The sequence below is a fragment of the Pagrus major genome, chromosome 18, assembly GCF_040436345.1.
Source record: "Pagrus major chromosome 18, Pma_NU_1.0".
In the NCBI taxonomy this organism is placed as follows: domain Eukaryota; kingdom Metazoa; phylum Chordata; class Actinopteri; order Spariformes; family Sparidae; genus Pagrus; species Pagrus major.
The window spans coordinates 33,669,246-33,685,824 of NC_133232.1; the positions used below are offsets into that span (position 1 = coordinate 33,669,246).

The 16,579-nt window shown below is 41.4% G+C and overlaps 1 protein-coding gene and 1 long non-coding RNA gene across 2 annotated transcripts; both read right to left on the reverse strand.

The window, feature by feature from the left end:
• Window positions 1-477: 477 nt before the first annotated feature.
• On the reverse strand, window positions 478-2,558 carry LOC141013371 (uncharacterized). Its single transcript, XM_073487074.1, has 6 exons — window positions 2,516-2,558; window positions 2,018-2,344; window positions 1,496-1,855; window positions 1,098-1,226; window positions 951-997; window positions 478-862 (listed from the first exon to the last, which is right to left on the reverse strand). The coding sequence occupies exons 1-6, from the start codon at window positions 2,556-2,558 to the stop codon at window positions 728-730; spliced, it is 1,041 nt and encodes a 346-aa protein (XP_073343175.1). The 3' UTR covers window positions 478-727.
• Window positions 2,559-9,676: 7,118 nt separating this feature from the next.
• LOC141013074 (uncharacterized) lies at window positions 9,677-10,176 on the reverse strand. The gene is made up of 3 exons (XR_012180423.1): window positions 10,118-10,176; window positions 9,915-9,961; window positions 9,677-9,799 (listed from the first exon to the last, which is right to left on the reverse strand). It is a non-coding gene; the product is annotated as an uncharacterized lncRNA (long non-coding RNA).
• Between the last annotated feature and the right edge of the window lie 6,403 nt (window positions 10,177-16,579).

A 16,579-nucleotide genomic window follows, 5' to 3' on the forward strand; every position in this document is an offset into this window, starting at 1 on the left:
ACCAGTATTGGTAGAGAGAGTCGCCGCAAGAGTGTTTGTGGTGAGCTGCTCTAACAACAGAGGACAACCAGCAGCACCTTTCTCTACAGGCAGAGCAGCGCCTGTCAACTGCTCTGCAACTGTGACAACATATTGACTAGAGGTAGTTGTGTATCAGTCAGACTGTGTAAATATTGATCAGTGTTTTTTGCTTTTCAGTTGTCTTGGTAATTAACAGCATTAACCACCAGTGTTTCTGTAAGGGGACATGTTATCAACATGTCTGTGGACATCTGATTTGTGTTTTGTTGGCATAAAATGGACGTTTAGGAAATCTGCCGAATAACCAAAAGTTGTTTGACACAATGACAGATGGAGTCAGTAGTTTAGCACTACGAAGCACAGTGTGTTTTATTTATTGAAACAGTTTGTTACATATTACAGTAGTACTGATCAGAAATCAGTGCTCTTCTCTAATTTCTGATCAGATCTGTTCCTCTGATATCTGAGCCATCTAACATGTCGGTGCCTACACTGATACATTGGAGCCTCTGGAGACCCTGCACAGAAAAGAAAAGTTCAACCCCACATTCAGTGTATTTCTATCTATTTCAATCTAACTTGTTTCTACAGTTATATGTGTATAATATGTATAAAAGCTTGACCTAATAGCCACTACTAGCTACTGTACATAAACCCATTGAGCTCTAAATGGACTGACATCAACCAAACACATCATTTTAAGTCACTAATCCAACCCAAAAGCCTTGACAGCAGTGTAGATCCTCTCTCTCTCTGCTGCTCCTGCATGCTTCATCGCACCTCTGTCAGTTTTCATCATGGTGAAAACAACCACAGAATAAAGCCTCATGTCCACATCTCTCTGTGAAAATACACCAGAAGACAACGTTAAAAAACACAAACAACCTCAACTGTTTCAATGAGGTCAATCCATCATTTAAATTCCTCACCTGTTGACTTTTTTGACCAACAATGATTTTCTGCCCGGCAACAGCAGCTGGATTTAGAAACGGAAAGTATATATTTAACAATAAATAAGGATGGAGTAGCTTTAATGTTATAGTGTTGTATAGAGAACTATGAGTGACTTCTATTACCAATGTAACAACCAGACTCTTGTTTCTTCGTGGCGTAAATGAGGAAGGCTATAACAACCAGACTTATAGCCAAGGCCGCACACAGCAGATAAGTAAGTGCATCAGCTGTCGGTGACCACATCCTGGTTCCTGAAACATTATCAAAAGGAAAAAACAAAGAAAATTACAAATGGGTAAAAGTTGATCATGACTTATTGTATAATTTGAGATTTAAATGTTAGATAACATGATGAAGGTCTAAGTACCGAAACATTGTCAAGAAACTTAATCGCAAGTGAAGTGGGAAGTGTGCGGGAGTATTTTTCCTGATTTTGTCGGCCTTTGGTCTTCTCCTACGCACCTGTCGACCCTAAGGTGACTTAAATGGTCAAATTTCCTAAATAACAGAACAATGTTACCTTCAATGTCAAGTTTTGTTCCATTTCCAAACAGGATCTCTCCACATGTGGCCACAGCACAGTAGTAAGTTTCAGCATCAGAGGAGCTGACGTTCTTAGAGAAGTGATAAACGCAGCTTTTCTGAGTGTCAGATCTGTCTTCACATTCATCACGTCTGTTTCCATCAGTGTAGAGGATGTTTGGATGAGATTCATCTGATCCGACTCTGAACCAGAACACACTGTGATCTCCTGGACATGTTTTAGTCTCAGAGTCAGAGAGGACTGAACACTGGAGAGTCTTCAAGTCTCCTGGACGGACTGGATCAGAGGCTGTCGGCCGCTGAACAACAGTGTAGGTCGATGTCCTCTGAGTGTTTCCTGCATGCAAAACTGTGTTAAATGCATATTTAAAGTTGAAATTAATCAGAGCTTAACACATTTAGTGACAGCAAGTCAGTTAAGTTAAAGAACATTAACACAGTGAAGCTGAAAGTGGTTAAAGTGACTCCAAAACATTTTAAAAACAGATCACATAATTACCTTTTAATGACAAATAGGTTCCACTCCAAAAATTCTCAGTCCAGAAAATGACTACACAGTGATACATTCCCTCGTCTTCTTCAGTTGTTCTCAAAATGGTCAGTTTACTAATATTCTTCTCAACTTTCAGATCCAATCTAGAGGCAGAAAACTCTGGTTTGAACACAGGGTCGGTGTGTTTCATAAATGTTACAATTAATCTCAGATCATCTCCGACACTCTGCTTGTACCAGTGAAGAGGTTTACTGCCCAACTCTTGGAAAGGCAGAAGACATGTGAAGGTCACAGGTTCACCAAGCTGAACTGTGGTCACTGGAACCAGTGCATCTAAATGAAATTAAAACGTACAATAGATGAATCAGTAAATGACAATGAGAGTATAATCTAAAAACATAAATAAGATAAAAGATAATCACACTAACCACCATACTCTACATCTAGTTTACATACAGATACTTAAATGAGAAAATATAATGGTCATGATTCGACAGCACTTACATCCTTGATGAAGGAGAAGCAGTGTAACGCAGAACACGATCATCTTGACACTGACTTTATTAGGAAACTTGTTTGTGTTTCAGAGAGTGAAGGTGGAGACGTGGGCAAGACGCTCAGATCATCTAATGCTTCTGATTGGTTATCACAGAATATACCATCAAAGTGCACTTCCTGCCACATGGGTGTTGTCCTGCTCTGTGTGAAGCATGTTACCTCTCTCTCTCATGCACTCACAAAACTGTTTGTTGATGAAGCTTCTCAGTCATCCAGGTCAGGGTAAATCTAGGTGCTATATTGTAGGCAACTTATTCATTATTTCATTTTCTTGAAGATGTTTCACCTCTCATCCAAGAGGCTTCTTCAGTTATAACTAACTGGAGGGGAGTTGCAGGCTTTTAAACTCTGTGTGGGAGTGTCCTCACAGAGTCGTTAAGGACACGTGTGAGCTCTGAAAACGAGCTCAGATTGTTATTTAAAGAATCTGACATTATGAAGAGGATCCCTTCAGAGACAGTCGGACAAAAGAACTGGCTGAAAGTCTAATGAGAATAATGGAGGCCGACACAAAGATCACAAAATCACAAATTAAGTTTCCACCATATACACAATGCAACGTATTTTAATAAAGCACAGCAGCAGAAAGAGACAGACAACCCCTTGGCTTTCCTAAGTGGTACTGTGAAATTTGTGAGTGTGACCCTTATTAACCAGAGGCCAAGAACCTGCCAGTGGTTAACCACCAGCTCATACAACTCGTCGTAACAATATCAAGAAAAATAAAGACAGGGAAATATATCTTTCTGTTCTTGCGACAACAGAGATGACTGGCCAATTAATATAAACACTTAAAATAAAAGATGCATGTATAAACACCATCAAAATAATACTGATAATAAAGAAATAGTTATAAGCGATACATATACACATATATTTTCTTATGTTTAGTATGGAAATCAATCAGCATGTATATTTTTATGTTGTTGTAGTAATAACAGAATGCAGTGTAAACTTAGCACATGCAGAATCTACAGAGAATATACTGTACAGATACATATGCATGTATTTTACTAATGGAGATGAAAAATATAAAACGTAAAGTCTGGGTTACAAATGAAGATGTGTTTGATGATTTAACCAAAATGTTAAAAATGGAAGGAGGGTCAAATAATTTATAACAAACCATCTTACACAAACATTTTGTTTTGCTGGACCGCGTTGCTAATTCAACCCAAAAACTTTGACAGCAGCGTAGATCTTCTCTCTCTCTGCTGCTTTTACATCTCCCGTTCCACCACTGCCTTTTTTCATAACGGTGAAGACGGCAGCAGAATAAACCTGAGAAAATATATGGCAAATTCTGTCAGATGATTATCCTGATGAATGCATTTAAAAAGAACAACAGTGCTAACTTTATTTTAGAAGGTTAAGCCTACCCTTAAATTGCTTAAATTCTGGTTTTGCTGCCCACCAGCGTTTTGCATGCCTGTTAATCAAAAATGAGAAATGTATTATAAAATGTACAGCAAATGAATACAGTAACAATAATACAACAAATAAACAAACAAACAGATGAATGAATAAAAAGGATTGAGTGAATGTCACTAAATCAAAGAGTAACGGTTCTGTAGGTTGATTATATTTTATAGACTATTAATGTGAATCCAGTGAAGTTCGCTTTTCCCAAATTGAACAATGTGTAAGTAATGTATCCTTACCTTTGCAAATGTCACAAGATTTTCTGGAATAAATGAGGACAGCTATCACAATCAGACTTACAGCCAAGGCAGCACATAGCATGAACAAAATCGTATTGGCCCACATGTTGAGTGCTGAAAAATAAAAAAGGACGAATAATAAAAATGTAAAAAAGTGTAACTAACTGTAACATCATCATAAAATGTAAGGACAATTATTTGTCAGAGTATATCTTAATGGACTTCCAAGTAAACATACACTGATGCGGACTTCACCAGTATGTGAAAATGTTCTCCAGCTACCTTCAGTGTCGGGTTTTGATCTGTTGCCACAATCTATCTCCCCACATGTGGCCACAGCACAGTCACAAGTCGCTGCATCAGAGGAGCTGATGTTCCAGAAGAAGCCGTAGATACATTTCTTTGTGGAGAGTCCTTCTGGGTTTTCTTGAATGTAATTAAAACTTGGATCAAAATCTGATCCGGCTCTGAAACAGCACACACTGTGTCCTCCTGGACATGTTTCTTCATCAGAGCCAGAGAGGACTGAACACTGCAGAGTCACTGAGTCTCCTGGACGGACTGGGTCAGAAGGAGGGACTGCGGTGGTATCAGGTTCTGATCCTGAGGAATTGCAAAAAGATTAAAAAAAACAAAAAACGTGCAAAACAAAAGTAAAAGCTGTTAGTTTTTAGTTGTTTTTTCTTTACTCTCTAACCTTTTCTGTGATGTATTTACCTTGAACTCTCAGGTCCACTCCATTCAAAAATGTCAATGTCAATGTTTTGTCTATTTTTAAACAGTAGTAAACTCCAGTATCTCTCAGCTTTGCATTTGTGATGCGCAGGACAAAAGTTCCAGACTCTTCTGTGGATCTGATGTGAGGATCAACACTTGCAGAGCTAAATGTTTTATAGACTTCAGGAAGTTTTCCAGAAACAAGTCTGATCCAAAACAAGGTTTCTGACTGCTTGTGACGACATTTCAGAGCCACGTTAACTCCAACTGCAGCAGTCTGTGTCTCAAGGATCTGCTGAACTGTGCATCCTGAAAAGACATTATTGTAAATCAACAAAAGATAAAGAATGATGTATGCCCTTTCCTAAATAAGTCTAAGAGGATATACAATACTTTAAATGCTTATCTGGAGTAAATCTGATGCCTCTACTTGTACTCACCCACTCCGCTGAGCGTCAGCAGTAAATAAAATAGAATCATTTTCTGGTTATTCCTCTTGAGACTGCAGTCGAATCAGAGGAAATTAAAAGAAGATTCACTTAAATGTAATCATATCAAGTGGGAGGCGACAGTTTCAGAGCAATCTGATTGGCCTCTCGTTACGTTGGCGTGTCGCTGTGATACCACAGAGGATATAAATATCAACCATCTTTCCAACCTGAACACACGACACGACCCCAGCTGCAAGCTTCTGTTTCATGGTGGGTTTCTATAACTGACACTGAAACTAAACACAAGAAATGACTTGATTTGAACTTGATGTTCCACTTCAGTTGATGCTCACTTATATTGTTAAGCTGTTTAGGAAACACACACGTCACTAAAATAAATGTAGTTGTAGTAGACTACATAATACAACACAGCACGTGTTTGTGTTGTTCATCTTTGGGGTGTCGCCTTCATTCACGACCATATTTATTGAGGTTGTAGTTCGATTCCCAGAAACGCTAAAATAGATGACAGGTGCTAATATTTTAGTGATTTATGGGGTGTGATATTGTCTTAACTTGGATGTTAATTAACTTAGTAAAGCGAAGAGACGAGGCCTGCCAAACCGCAGTTTGAGTGTGTGTTTCAGCAGTAGTAGGTGTGAAATTACTGCATATTTTAGATGAGGGACCACAGAGTTTCAACATCTGTAAGCAGGAATCTTCTGGATATTTTTAAAAAGAACTCAGGACAATTTCCAGCTGTGCTTCTTGTGATGAAAACCTGGTATTTTTCATGGGGAGTCGTGCCATCTCCAGCCATGTTTGAATTTTAAGCCTGACCATTATGTCTTCCTCACCATAACCAGGTGTTTTATGTGCCTAAAGCTAACCAGAGCTCAGCCTTGTGACAAGAGAGGAACAGAAAATTGAACCTAAGAAAACAACAGACGTTCTCTGTGGTTTAGCAGAAATGTACTTAGCTCACATTTATTCTGGTGATTGAGTTGCAAATGGACAAAAATAACCTCTCTGGTGGAGAAATGCTAAAAACCACAATGGTGACAGGAACCACAGTATCAGAGGCTGATTCTCTGTGGTTTGTTTTAACACGCAGCCTCTCTCACATACAGGAAGTGATGAGATCCATTGTTGACGTAAAATTATTGATCGTAGCAATTTAATTGATTGGTTTAAAACATTAAAAACATGTCGAGGTATCTGACGGTGAAACATGTTGATGAACTTTCGTTAATGAGGCTCGATCGAGGAGAACAGGCTCAACAGTACACGTAGTAACACAGTGACTATGTCACCCTAACGATCAATATCCATATTAGGCTGTGCCTGAACCCCAAATATATATAATGGGTGTCAGCACATCACAAGGAGGAGCACAGTGGACACAGTCATGGGGCTGCTACACCATCCTACTACTATACTGTACTAGTCTGTAACTCAGCTGACCCACATATGATCTGAAGGAGGGAGCTGAGTGAAAAATAAATATAAAAGAACAACAGATTTGAACCTAACACCTTGTTATGAGGCAGCACGACAGCATTAGCCTACACCTGCCAGTGTATAACAGTCCATTACATCACCACAGACTCTGGGCGGAGGCCTCGTGAACAACTTCACCTGACTTACAAGACACCACATATAGATCGCCAACTGAGAGAGTCAAAGCTGCAGCAGCATTGTGGTTTGTGGCCTTCAGCAGGGTCAGTGTATTGTTGACCACAAGCCAAAACATGTTGGTTTGATGATAAAGTTGTTAAAGATAAAGTGGTGCTGGAGGTGTGACTCATTAAAAATGACCACACATTTAAATCAGCAGCTCCCTGACACAGTGCTGTGTTCAGCCCCTGTACACATGATACACACACACAGTTAAATATACAGCAGGGTGGACACAGGACACAGGACAACTGTTAAATGTCTTGCAGTGAATACTTTCATGTACTTTGTACTTTCACATGCACAGACACACACAAACACACATTTACAGACACCAGTGACAAACGAATGATGCATGGAAACTTTGGCCTTGTTGTGGTTGGGCTTCAAACTAAGGTGTGAATACAGAGGGGCTTTCTCTGCCTCTCTCATTTCTGCTTTAGACTCAGGAAGTTGGGCTCAAAGTGCAATAAAACTACAGTGTATTACTTTTAGAAGTGTATTTTATGTTACACTTTGGTCCCTCTGAAGGTAACACCTGGTCCCACCCTGATCTTTTAGGCGAGAGCAGGAGCTTGAATTGTGATCTTAAAGGAACAGTACTCCACATAAACATTTCGAGAGCTTCACAGCAAAACAGTGGTGCAGCGTTCTCTGAGATAACTGAAGTAGCTGAACACAAAAATATAACCTCCAAAAAATATAAGCTCCAAATTCAAAATTGATATATTAGGCCAAAGTCTAAGCTAGAAGCATTAGTGTGCACGTGGGTGCATCATCTTTTCAAATGAATTTGAATGTTTTTGTCCAGTCATTTTATTCCTACATCTTTACAACGACTACATCTTTATTTCTGGATGAACTGCTCCTTTAAAAAGGTCTGACACTGTCTCTTTAAGGCCTCCCCTCCTGAAAAAGTCTGCTCTGATTCGTCAGCTCTCGACGCACTAAGCTGATGTATATGGTTGCATCTTAAAAAAAAAACATGATTCATAGACTATATTTCTTCTTTTAATGATTAACCAGGAAGAAAAAGTGAATGAAGACACTTTGTTCAACTAAAAAACGATGTGCTGAGACCTCGTGCAGGCGCCTCTTCCCTCACTGCATCGTTACCTTCGCTACATATCCTGTTGAAGCACATAGTCAGGTCTGTTCTGAGTAAACAGCCTTGATGGTCGGTCAAAGGGTGGAAAAATGGCCCACCGCAGCTTGTGTCAGGCCGTGTAGTTGTTGCATGTGGCTTTGCTTGTTGTTTTCTCAACACACACACACACACACACACTAACACGCGCACACACTCAGAGGGCCTTTACAAAGTGCTGTGAGATGAGGAAGATGGAGGACTTTATTCATTTGAGTAGTTGTCCGCAAACACTTTTTGCACTATATATTTTTTTGTGTCTCAACAAAGATTAACTGTGTCTACAACATTAAATACTGTGTGTGTATTTTATGTGTGTTGTGATCACACAACCAGCAACACCCTCTCAGAGCAGGCCTGTGAACCACGACCGTTTTCAGACCCTTTGTTTGCTTTTTGTTCCAATTCAGGGACTAACTGAATATAATTTTGTATTTTCAGCTTTGTTTGTTCGTTTGTGTTCACATGGCAACATTCAAGAGCGTCTAAAACTTGTAATGGCTGAGCAAGCTCTTCTCTCATTGGTCAGAAATATTACCAGGAAGGAAGGCTTCCTCCTCTTTGTTTTTTTCTTTTTCATTATGCAGCACAAGCAGTGTGTATGGCTTTGTTTTAATTGCATGTACGTATATGGTTTATATTACCAGTGGTCATTAAAATCGAAACATGTAACTTTTCCCTCCCCAGCAAAATTCATAGTGAAAGTGAGACGTATAGTGAACCAGTGTAAATGCCGATGGTGTCGTTACTGTATAGAGATTACATTGCATTATGTTATCAGAACATGTGCCACCTCAAGAGTTTGCTGTTAGAGATGTGCTCTGACGGACGCACAACACCGCACACTCACACGACAACTGATCTTTAAACAAGATATTAAGTCAGTCTCATTATATATTATTATATTATACTAGTTGCATCCTGCAGTGATTACTACTGTAGTGATTTTAACAAAATAAATTAATCATGGCGAACAAACTGAATATGGAAAATGATGAAATAAGAAAAACAAACAAGGAAACTGAAAATGGTGCACATTAAAGTAAACAGGTTTTAATTTAATTGTTTTTGCACTGCATTGAGACATATAGGAGAAGTTAACAACCAGAACATTACATCAGACAGATTGGGAACCTCACTCAACAACCTTTTCAAAAGTCTGTTCGATCAGTAGCATGATTAACCTCCTCAACAACAAAAACTGCACAAAAATAAAGTGAGACTTAATATATATGAGCTGCAGGATATTACTGACAGCCATTAAAACTGAAATGTTCTTGTCACGAACATTTCCATCATGATAATCTATTCCCTTTTATACATTTTTTACAGTGATTATAAACAGATAAACTAATGTCAGGTTATCCAAATAAAACCTTGTTACGATATCAGGTGTGAAATTGTTGTCAAGCTGTAACTTTTTCCAAATGATACTGTGTTGAATTAGCAAATCCATAGTTCTGATTGTTAATCTCTCACAAAAGTCCTGATGTCAGAGTAGGTCGTCTCTGCCTCTGATGTTTTTACCTTCAGTCTCTCTGCTTTGCGAGCTTTCTTCTTGGTGAAGGTCGGTGCAGAATAAATCAATGAGTCCTCATGTCTCTGAGCAAAGATATGGAAAAAATGTCATGAGAAGACAGATGTTAATATTTAGATGTTAATTTTTATATACAGTAATAACTTTCCCACTCATCTCTTTTCTTTGCATTGCTTACCTGCTGTCTTTGCTGACCACCACTGGCATTTGTTTCCAGGACAGCATCTGTATTAAAATAAGAAATAATAAAAACATATATTAGATAAAAAGATGCTGTCTGTTAATTTAGATTTATTTATGGATATATCAATGTAAATCCTGTGACGTTAGCTTTTTGCAAAATGCTGTTTGATGGATTGAAGTATGAGAAACTTCTGTTACCTTTGCAACAACCACAAGATTTCTTCTTCATGGTGTAACTCAGGTAGGAAATAACAATCAGACTCATCACCAGAGCAGCACAGAGCAGAAACACGACTGTATTGGCTGTCTGCAAATCCCACATGTTGACTGCTGAAACAATATGAAAAGGAGAAAATAATAAAAGTCAACAATTATTTTAATAAGACGTTAAAATACATTTGTGGTACAACTTAATAGATTTGATGAGATCAGAATGAATGATTATTATCGATTTTTTGGAAATCTTTACCTTCAATGTCCACTTTTGTTCCATTTCCAAATAAAATCTCTCCACATGAGGCCACAGCGCAGTAATAAGTCCCAGCATCAGAGGAGCTGACGTTCTTAGAGAAGCTGTAGACACATTTCTGTGCAGAGTCAGACTCAGGACTCGTCTCACATTCATCACCGCTATTTCCATGAGCGTAAATGAAACTGGGATTAGATTCTGATCCGGCTCTGAACCAGAACACATTGTGTCCTCCTGGACATGGTTTGTTCTCAGAGTCAGAGAGGACTGAACACTGCAGAGACACTGAGTCTCCTGGACGGACTGGATCAGATGGAGGGAGTTGAATGACGGTGGTGATATCAGGTTCTGCTCCTGCAAAATAAAACATTTTACTCTCTTTAATGAAAATAAAAGTATCTAAATATGTTCATTTCTAATTTAAGGAAACATGTGACATCTTTATATATAAATTAAAACATATAAATATGTAAAGTGCTGTTATAAATGATGTTTACCTTGAATTCTTAGAAATGTTCCTTCCACAAATGTCAAGTTAAGTTGTGTATGTTTTACACAGTAGTAAAGTCCAGTATCATTTAACTGTGCTGCACTAATATGCAGAAGAAATGTTCCATCGCCTTGTTTTGCTGTAATGCGAGGAGTTTTGTTCACACCTTCATAATCAAAGCTATATGTTCCTCCCAACACTTCAGGCATGTTTCCAGAAACCAGCCTGATCCAAAACAATTGTGTTGAAAGCCAAGACTTCTGGCGGTCACAGGTCAGAGTCACATCATCTCCAACAGTCTTCACCTCAAAGTTCAGACCGTCTGTGCATCCTAAAGATAAAATTAAATAGAGCAGTGATTAACAACAGACAGAGTCAAATGTTCTCTGCTCTAAACTGATGCGTGAATATAACAAACCTAAACTATATATGGATAAAAGACTGACTACTTACGCCCGACTCTGAGCATCAGCAGTAAATAAAACACGATCAGCATTTTCTTGTTGATTCACTCGAGACAGCAGTTAAATTAGATCGTATTAGAGGAAGATTCATCTTAATGTAGCGGCATCGAGTGGGAGGGAATCATTTCAGAGCAGTCTGATTGGCTCCTTGTTATGATGTAGTTTCAGTGAACCACCACAGTGGAAATAATATCGACCACTTTTCCAACCTGAACACATGAAACAACACTAACAGCAAGCTTCTGTTTAGAGTTTCATGTGGACACACCAGAGGATTTTATTGGACTTTGACTTTTAATCTGATACTGACTCAAATGATGAAAATGTTTAGAAAACACACACACATCACCCTAAATGACATGTAGTAAGATCATTTTCTGACCACAAGGAAGAACAATGCACAATACAGCACACTTTTGTGTTCAGGTAAGGTTGTACACGAAGGTCCACCCACACAGGTGTTTTCACACATGTTGTTTATAATTAGACCTTTGACAGAACTGTCAGAACCTGCATTTAGTTGACATATCACCTGCATTTACTTGACATATCACCTGCATTTAGTTGACATAATCTCACTCTTCCTTTGTTGGTATAAACCTTCATGATCCTCAACAGGACGTCAAGTTTAATGACATCAACGTGTCTTCACCCAACTCCCACCTGACAGGGTGAAAGATGTGTTGGAGGGCAGGACAGGGCCTTTAAAGAGGAGATAAAGGTTTGTTTTTACTGTGCTGCATTAAAGACACAGTGCAGTAGTTCCTAAACATTAGTAGTGGATGTATCTCGCCATAATGTGTAATACACTCGCTGGTCCACTGTGAAACTGTTGCCTTTGCACTCGCATGCTCCTGAAAACACCACGGCCTCATTCAGTGGTCAAGTCAGAAATAACAAACACTTGATGTTCGATTACATTTTCAAAATAAAGGCACCAAAACTACTAAGTTAAGTTTAGGAGAAAATCATGGTTTGAACATGAAGTTCAGACAAGAAGATAACTCTACTGCGTGCTTTGTCCATCCATCCATCCATTTTCTACCGTTTATCCAGGGCCGGGTCGCAGGGGCAGCTGCCTGAGCAGGGACACCCAGACTTCCCTCTCCCTGGACACTTCCTCCAGCTCCTCCGGGAGGATCCCAAGGCGTTCCCAGGCCAGCCGGGCGACATAGTCACTCCAGCGTGTCCTGGGTCTTCCTCGGGGTCTCCTCCTCCCGGTGGGACATGCCTGGAACACCTCCCGAGAGAGGCGTCCAGGGGGCATCCGATACAGATGCCCGAGCCACCTCAGCTGACTCCTCTCGATGTGGAGGATCAGCGGTTCTACTCCGAGCTCCTCCCGTGTGACAGAGCTCCTCACCCTATCTCTAAGGGAGCGCCCTGCCACCCTGCGGAGGAAACTCATTTCGGCCGCTTGTATCCGGGATCTTATTCTTTTGTGTCACGACCCAAAGCCACCTTTTTCCGGTCGAGAACCATGGCCTCAGATGACACAACCACAAAGTCGATCATTGACCTCCGGCCTAGGTGTGTTCTGGTGCCATGTGCACTGATGAACACCCTTATGCTTGAACATGGTGTTCGTTATGGACAAACTGTGACTGGCACAGAAGTCCAACAACAGAACACCACTCGGGTTCAGATCAGGGAGGACGTTCCTCCCAATCACACCCCTCCAGGCAACACTGTCGCTGCCTACGTGAGCGTTGAAGTCCCCCAGTAGAACGATGGAGTCCCCAGTTGGAGCACTCTCCAGTACCCCTCCCAGGGACTCCAAGAAGGCCGCGTACTCTGCACTGCCGTTTGGCCCATAGGAAACAACAGTGAGAGACCTATCCCCGACCCGGAGGTGCAGGGAAACGACCCTCTCGTTCACCGGGGAAAACTCCAACACATGGCGGCTGAGCTGGGGAGCTATAAGCAGGCCCACACCAGCTCTCCGCCTCTCACAGGGGCAACCCCAGAGTAGAAGAGAGTCCTGCCTCTCTCAAGGAGTTGGGTTCCAGAGCCCAGACTGTGCGTGGAGGCGAGCCCGACTATCTCTAGCCGGTAGCGCTCAACCTCCCGCACCAGTTCAGGCTCTTTCCCCCTCAGCGAGGTGACATTCCATGTCCCCATGGCTAGAGTCACCGTCCGGGGATTGGGTCGCCGGGGCACCCGCCCAGGACAGCCACCCAAATTGCACCGCACCAGCCCCTTCTGAACCCTCCTGCGGGTGGTGGGCCTACTGGAGGGCGGGCCCACGTCGCTCCTTCGGGGTGTGCCCGGCCGGGTCCCGTGGGCAAAGACCCGGCCACCAGGCGCTCGCCAGCGAGCCCCAACCCCGGGCCTGGCTCCAGGGTGGGGCCCCGGTGACGCCATTCCGGGCGACTTACACTTCCTTGATTTAATTTCAGTCACATGGGGCTTTGGAACCGCTCTTAGTCTGACCTGTCACCTAGGACCTGTCTGCCTTGGGAGACCCTACCAGGGACATTAAGCCCCGGACAACATAGCTCCTAGGATCATTCAGGTACTCAAACCCCTCCACCACGGTAAGGTGTCAGTTAAAGGAGGAGCGTGCTTTGTCGTTTAGTTTATTACTCGTCCCATCATGTCATTCACTCCTCCCACACATGCTCATGATGTCCTGATTTGCTGCCTCATTATTTGGGGCTGTCAATTGACATCAGCTGGTCACATCCATCCAATAGACAGTGACACATGTTCACTGTTAGCCTATCATCTTGTTGCTGTCTTTTTAAATATGATGCTTTTAGTCCATTTCTACTGCTGTTTTGCGCGCCCCACCACTGTCACCAACACCACCAGCGTCTGGACTCTATAGGGGGATTTTTCTTGCTGCTGCTCAGGGCAGATGCCCCTGGATCATGAAGTGTCCCTGTAGATCCTGAGGGAGCACTCACACTTGGCCCAGTTGCTTCTCACCATGCCGAAGCACGATTGTCCCTCCTCCCCAGTCCCCCGCTGGCCTGCACTCACATTGCTCCGGCTGCAACCGGGCCTGAGCACAGTTACCTCTTGTACATACGTCATCATCTCATAGTGCGGTCGCAATGGAGAACAACACAGAGAACATGACTAACTTTACCGACTTTTTTGTGGCTTATTTTGTGTTTTTTTGGTCACAGACGGTCCTCTCATGTTGCTGGATTTCTTGATTATGTGAGGCGGTGTAATATGCATGATTATATTTCATGTTCACGTTGCACACCCTCAGCCATTTGACACGGTGATACACAAAGACCCAGGCTCTACATCATCAGTGATGACCCGCCCCTCTGCCTGTCACTCACATAAGCAGGAAGAGCACAGCGTCCATCCTCTACACTCGCTTCACTTCTTGTCAGAGGGCTGGTGAAAGTCCGCAGCAGAGCGACACTCTCACGGTATCACACAAACACATTCACCTGAAGGCCACTGAGAGTTTCTGAACTATGTATTTTTATCTGAGGAAAAAACCACAACATAACACAATCCAATACAACACCACACACTGACACACACAACCTATCTATCTATAGGGCCTGCAGTATATCTGTTGGACCAGTGTGTTGTGGTCTGTGGTCTTCATCAGGGTAGGTGCTGTCCTTTGTTTTCTGCTTCGTACTTTTGAAAACAGACGCACATGAACACACATTCACAGTCACCACTGAGAAACAAACAATGCATGGAAACTGAAGCGTTGTTGTGGTCGGGCTTCAAACTGAGGTGAGACTCTTCGACCTCTCTCACTATTTTAGCCTCAGAAAGTGGCCTGTACCACTACAGTGCCTTCCTTTTATGGCTCGTGTTTAATATCACAACAACTTCAAAAGGGGCAGTTACAAGAAACAGGACGGTTGGAGACACACCTACCCAGTCACGCTATGTCATGATCGCCTTCAGCTCAGTTTTCTGTGATTCAGTCCTTCTGATTGGTCGTTCATGTCAGAGGGGGGAGGTGCTGATCACTCACTGGTCTCAACTGATCTGTTCGACAAGAGCATGAGTTCTTAAATGAAGGAGAACTTACATGAAGTCTGCCTGATTATCCACAAACAGGTTTCACGTGTGTGCTGAAGTCTAAAGTGATGGACAGGAATCAATAAACTAATATAAAGATTGTATGTTTCAATATAACTGATCCATACGGTTGTAGATCCCTTTTGTTGTATCTTTAAAAACCCAATTTATAATCAGTAGTTGTCCTCTGAATGACATTAACCAGAAAATAAAACCAAAACTTTGTGTTTTGTTCAACTAAAATTAGCCTTCTGAAACCTGTTTTAGCTCTTCCTCGCTACGTATCCTGTTGAAGCCCGTAGTCAGGTCCTGTTCTGAGTAAACAGCCTTGTTGGTCGGTCTGACGGCCCACCGCAGCTCATAGCTGTCAGTGCAGCTTGTTGCATGTGGCTTTGCTCGTTGTCATGACAGACGTGCAGAAGAGCTTCACAAAGTGTTGCAGCAACAGAACAAAGGAGGAGTTCATTAAATTCAGTGGTTTTTCTCTCACGTTATTCATGCAATGTATTTTCTTATCAGTGCATTTCTCTGAAGAAAGATTAATTGTGACTAAACCATCAAAGTTTCCATAAGTTTTTGTCTACAGTTGTGGTGAACAGACACACAGCAGTTCACTGTCAAAACCTCAAAATGTCTGTCTGCTAGTCGAGCCTCTAACTACTGATAACACGTCACTTATACACCAGTATTGCAACAAACTGATATACTGATAATGTTTCTTTTAAAAAAACTCACTGTGCTACATTTACTAAATTTAGAAGCAAGGACAAATAATTGAGAATTTGTTGTAGACAGGGTTTAACAAAGTTTACAAGTGTCTCTTAACTCAGCCACTCACTAAACTTTTTAAGGGAGTCTGGGGTTGATTTTCTTTGAAGGACAGAGATCTGATCTTACTGAGGATAATGAGACAGAGACGTGGGTGATAAATATTCTTCCTTCTCTAAGCCTTTCTTTCATTCATAAGATCCTCTGGATGAGACACACATATAATATTTCTCTCTATAATATATAACTGTTGAGTAGCTGCAACATAATAACTGCTAGTATGGTTAATATGAGAAACTGCATACGTTAAGCTCAAGCTTTAGTCAATCCTGCATATGTCCTCTATACTCGACTGATCTTGATGCTGCAGCCCGAATCTCTGACATATTTGTCATTTACACACAAACACTATCATATATCTTGCAGGAGAGTGAAGTGGAGGCAGCTAGTTAACGTTGCAG

Coding starts and splice junctions, on each gene's coding strand:
- LOC141013371 (XM_073487074.1), bottom strand. CDS start 2,558: ATGATCGTGTTCTGCGTTACACTGCTTCTCCTTCATCAAGGAT. Junction 2,345..2,515: donor GCTTCTCCTTCATCAAGGAT/GTAAGTGCTGTC, acceptor AATTTCATTTAG/ATGCACTGGTTCCAGTGACC. Junction 1,856..2,017: donor AACCTATTTGTCATTAAAAG/GTAATTATGTGA, acceptor TTTTGCATGCAG/GAAACACTCAGAGGACATCG.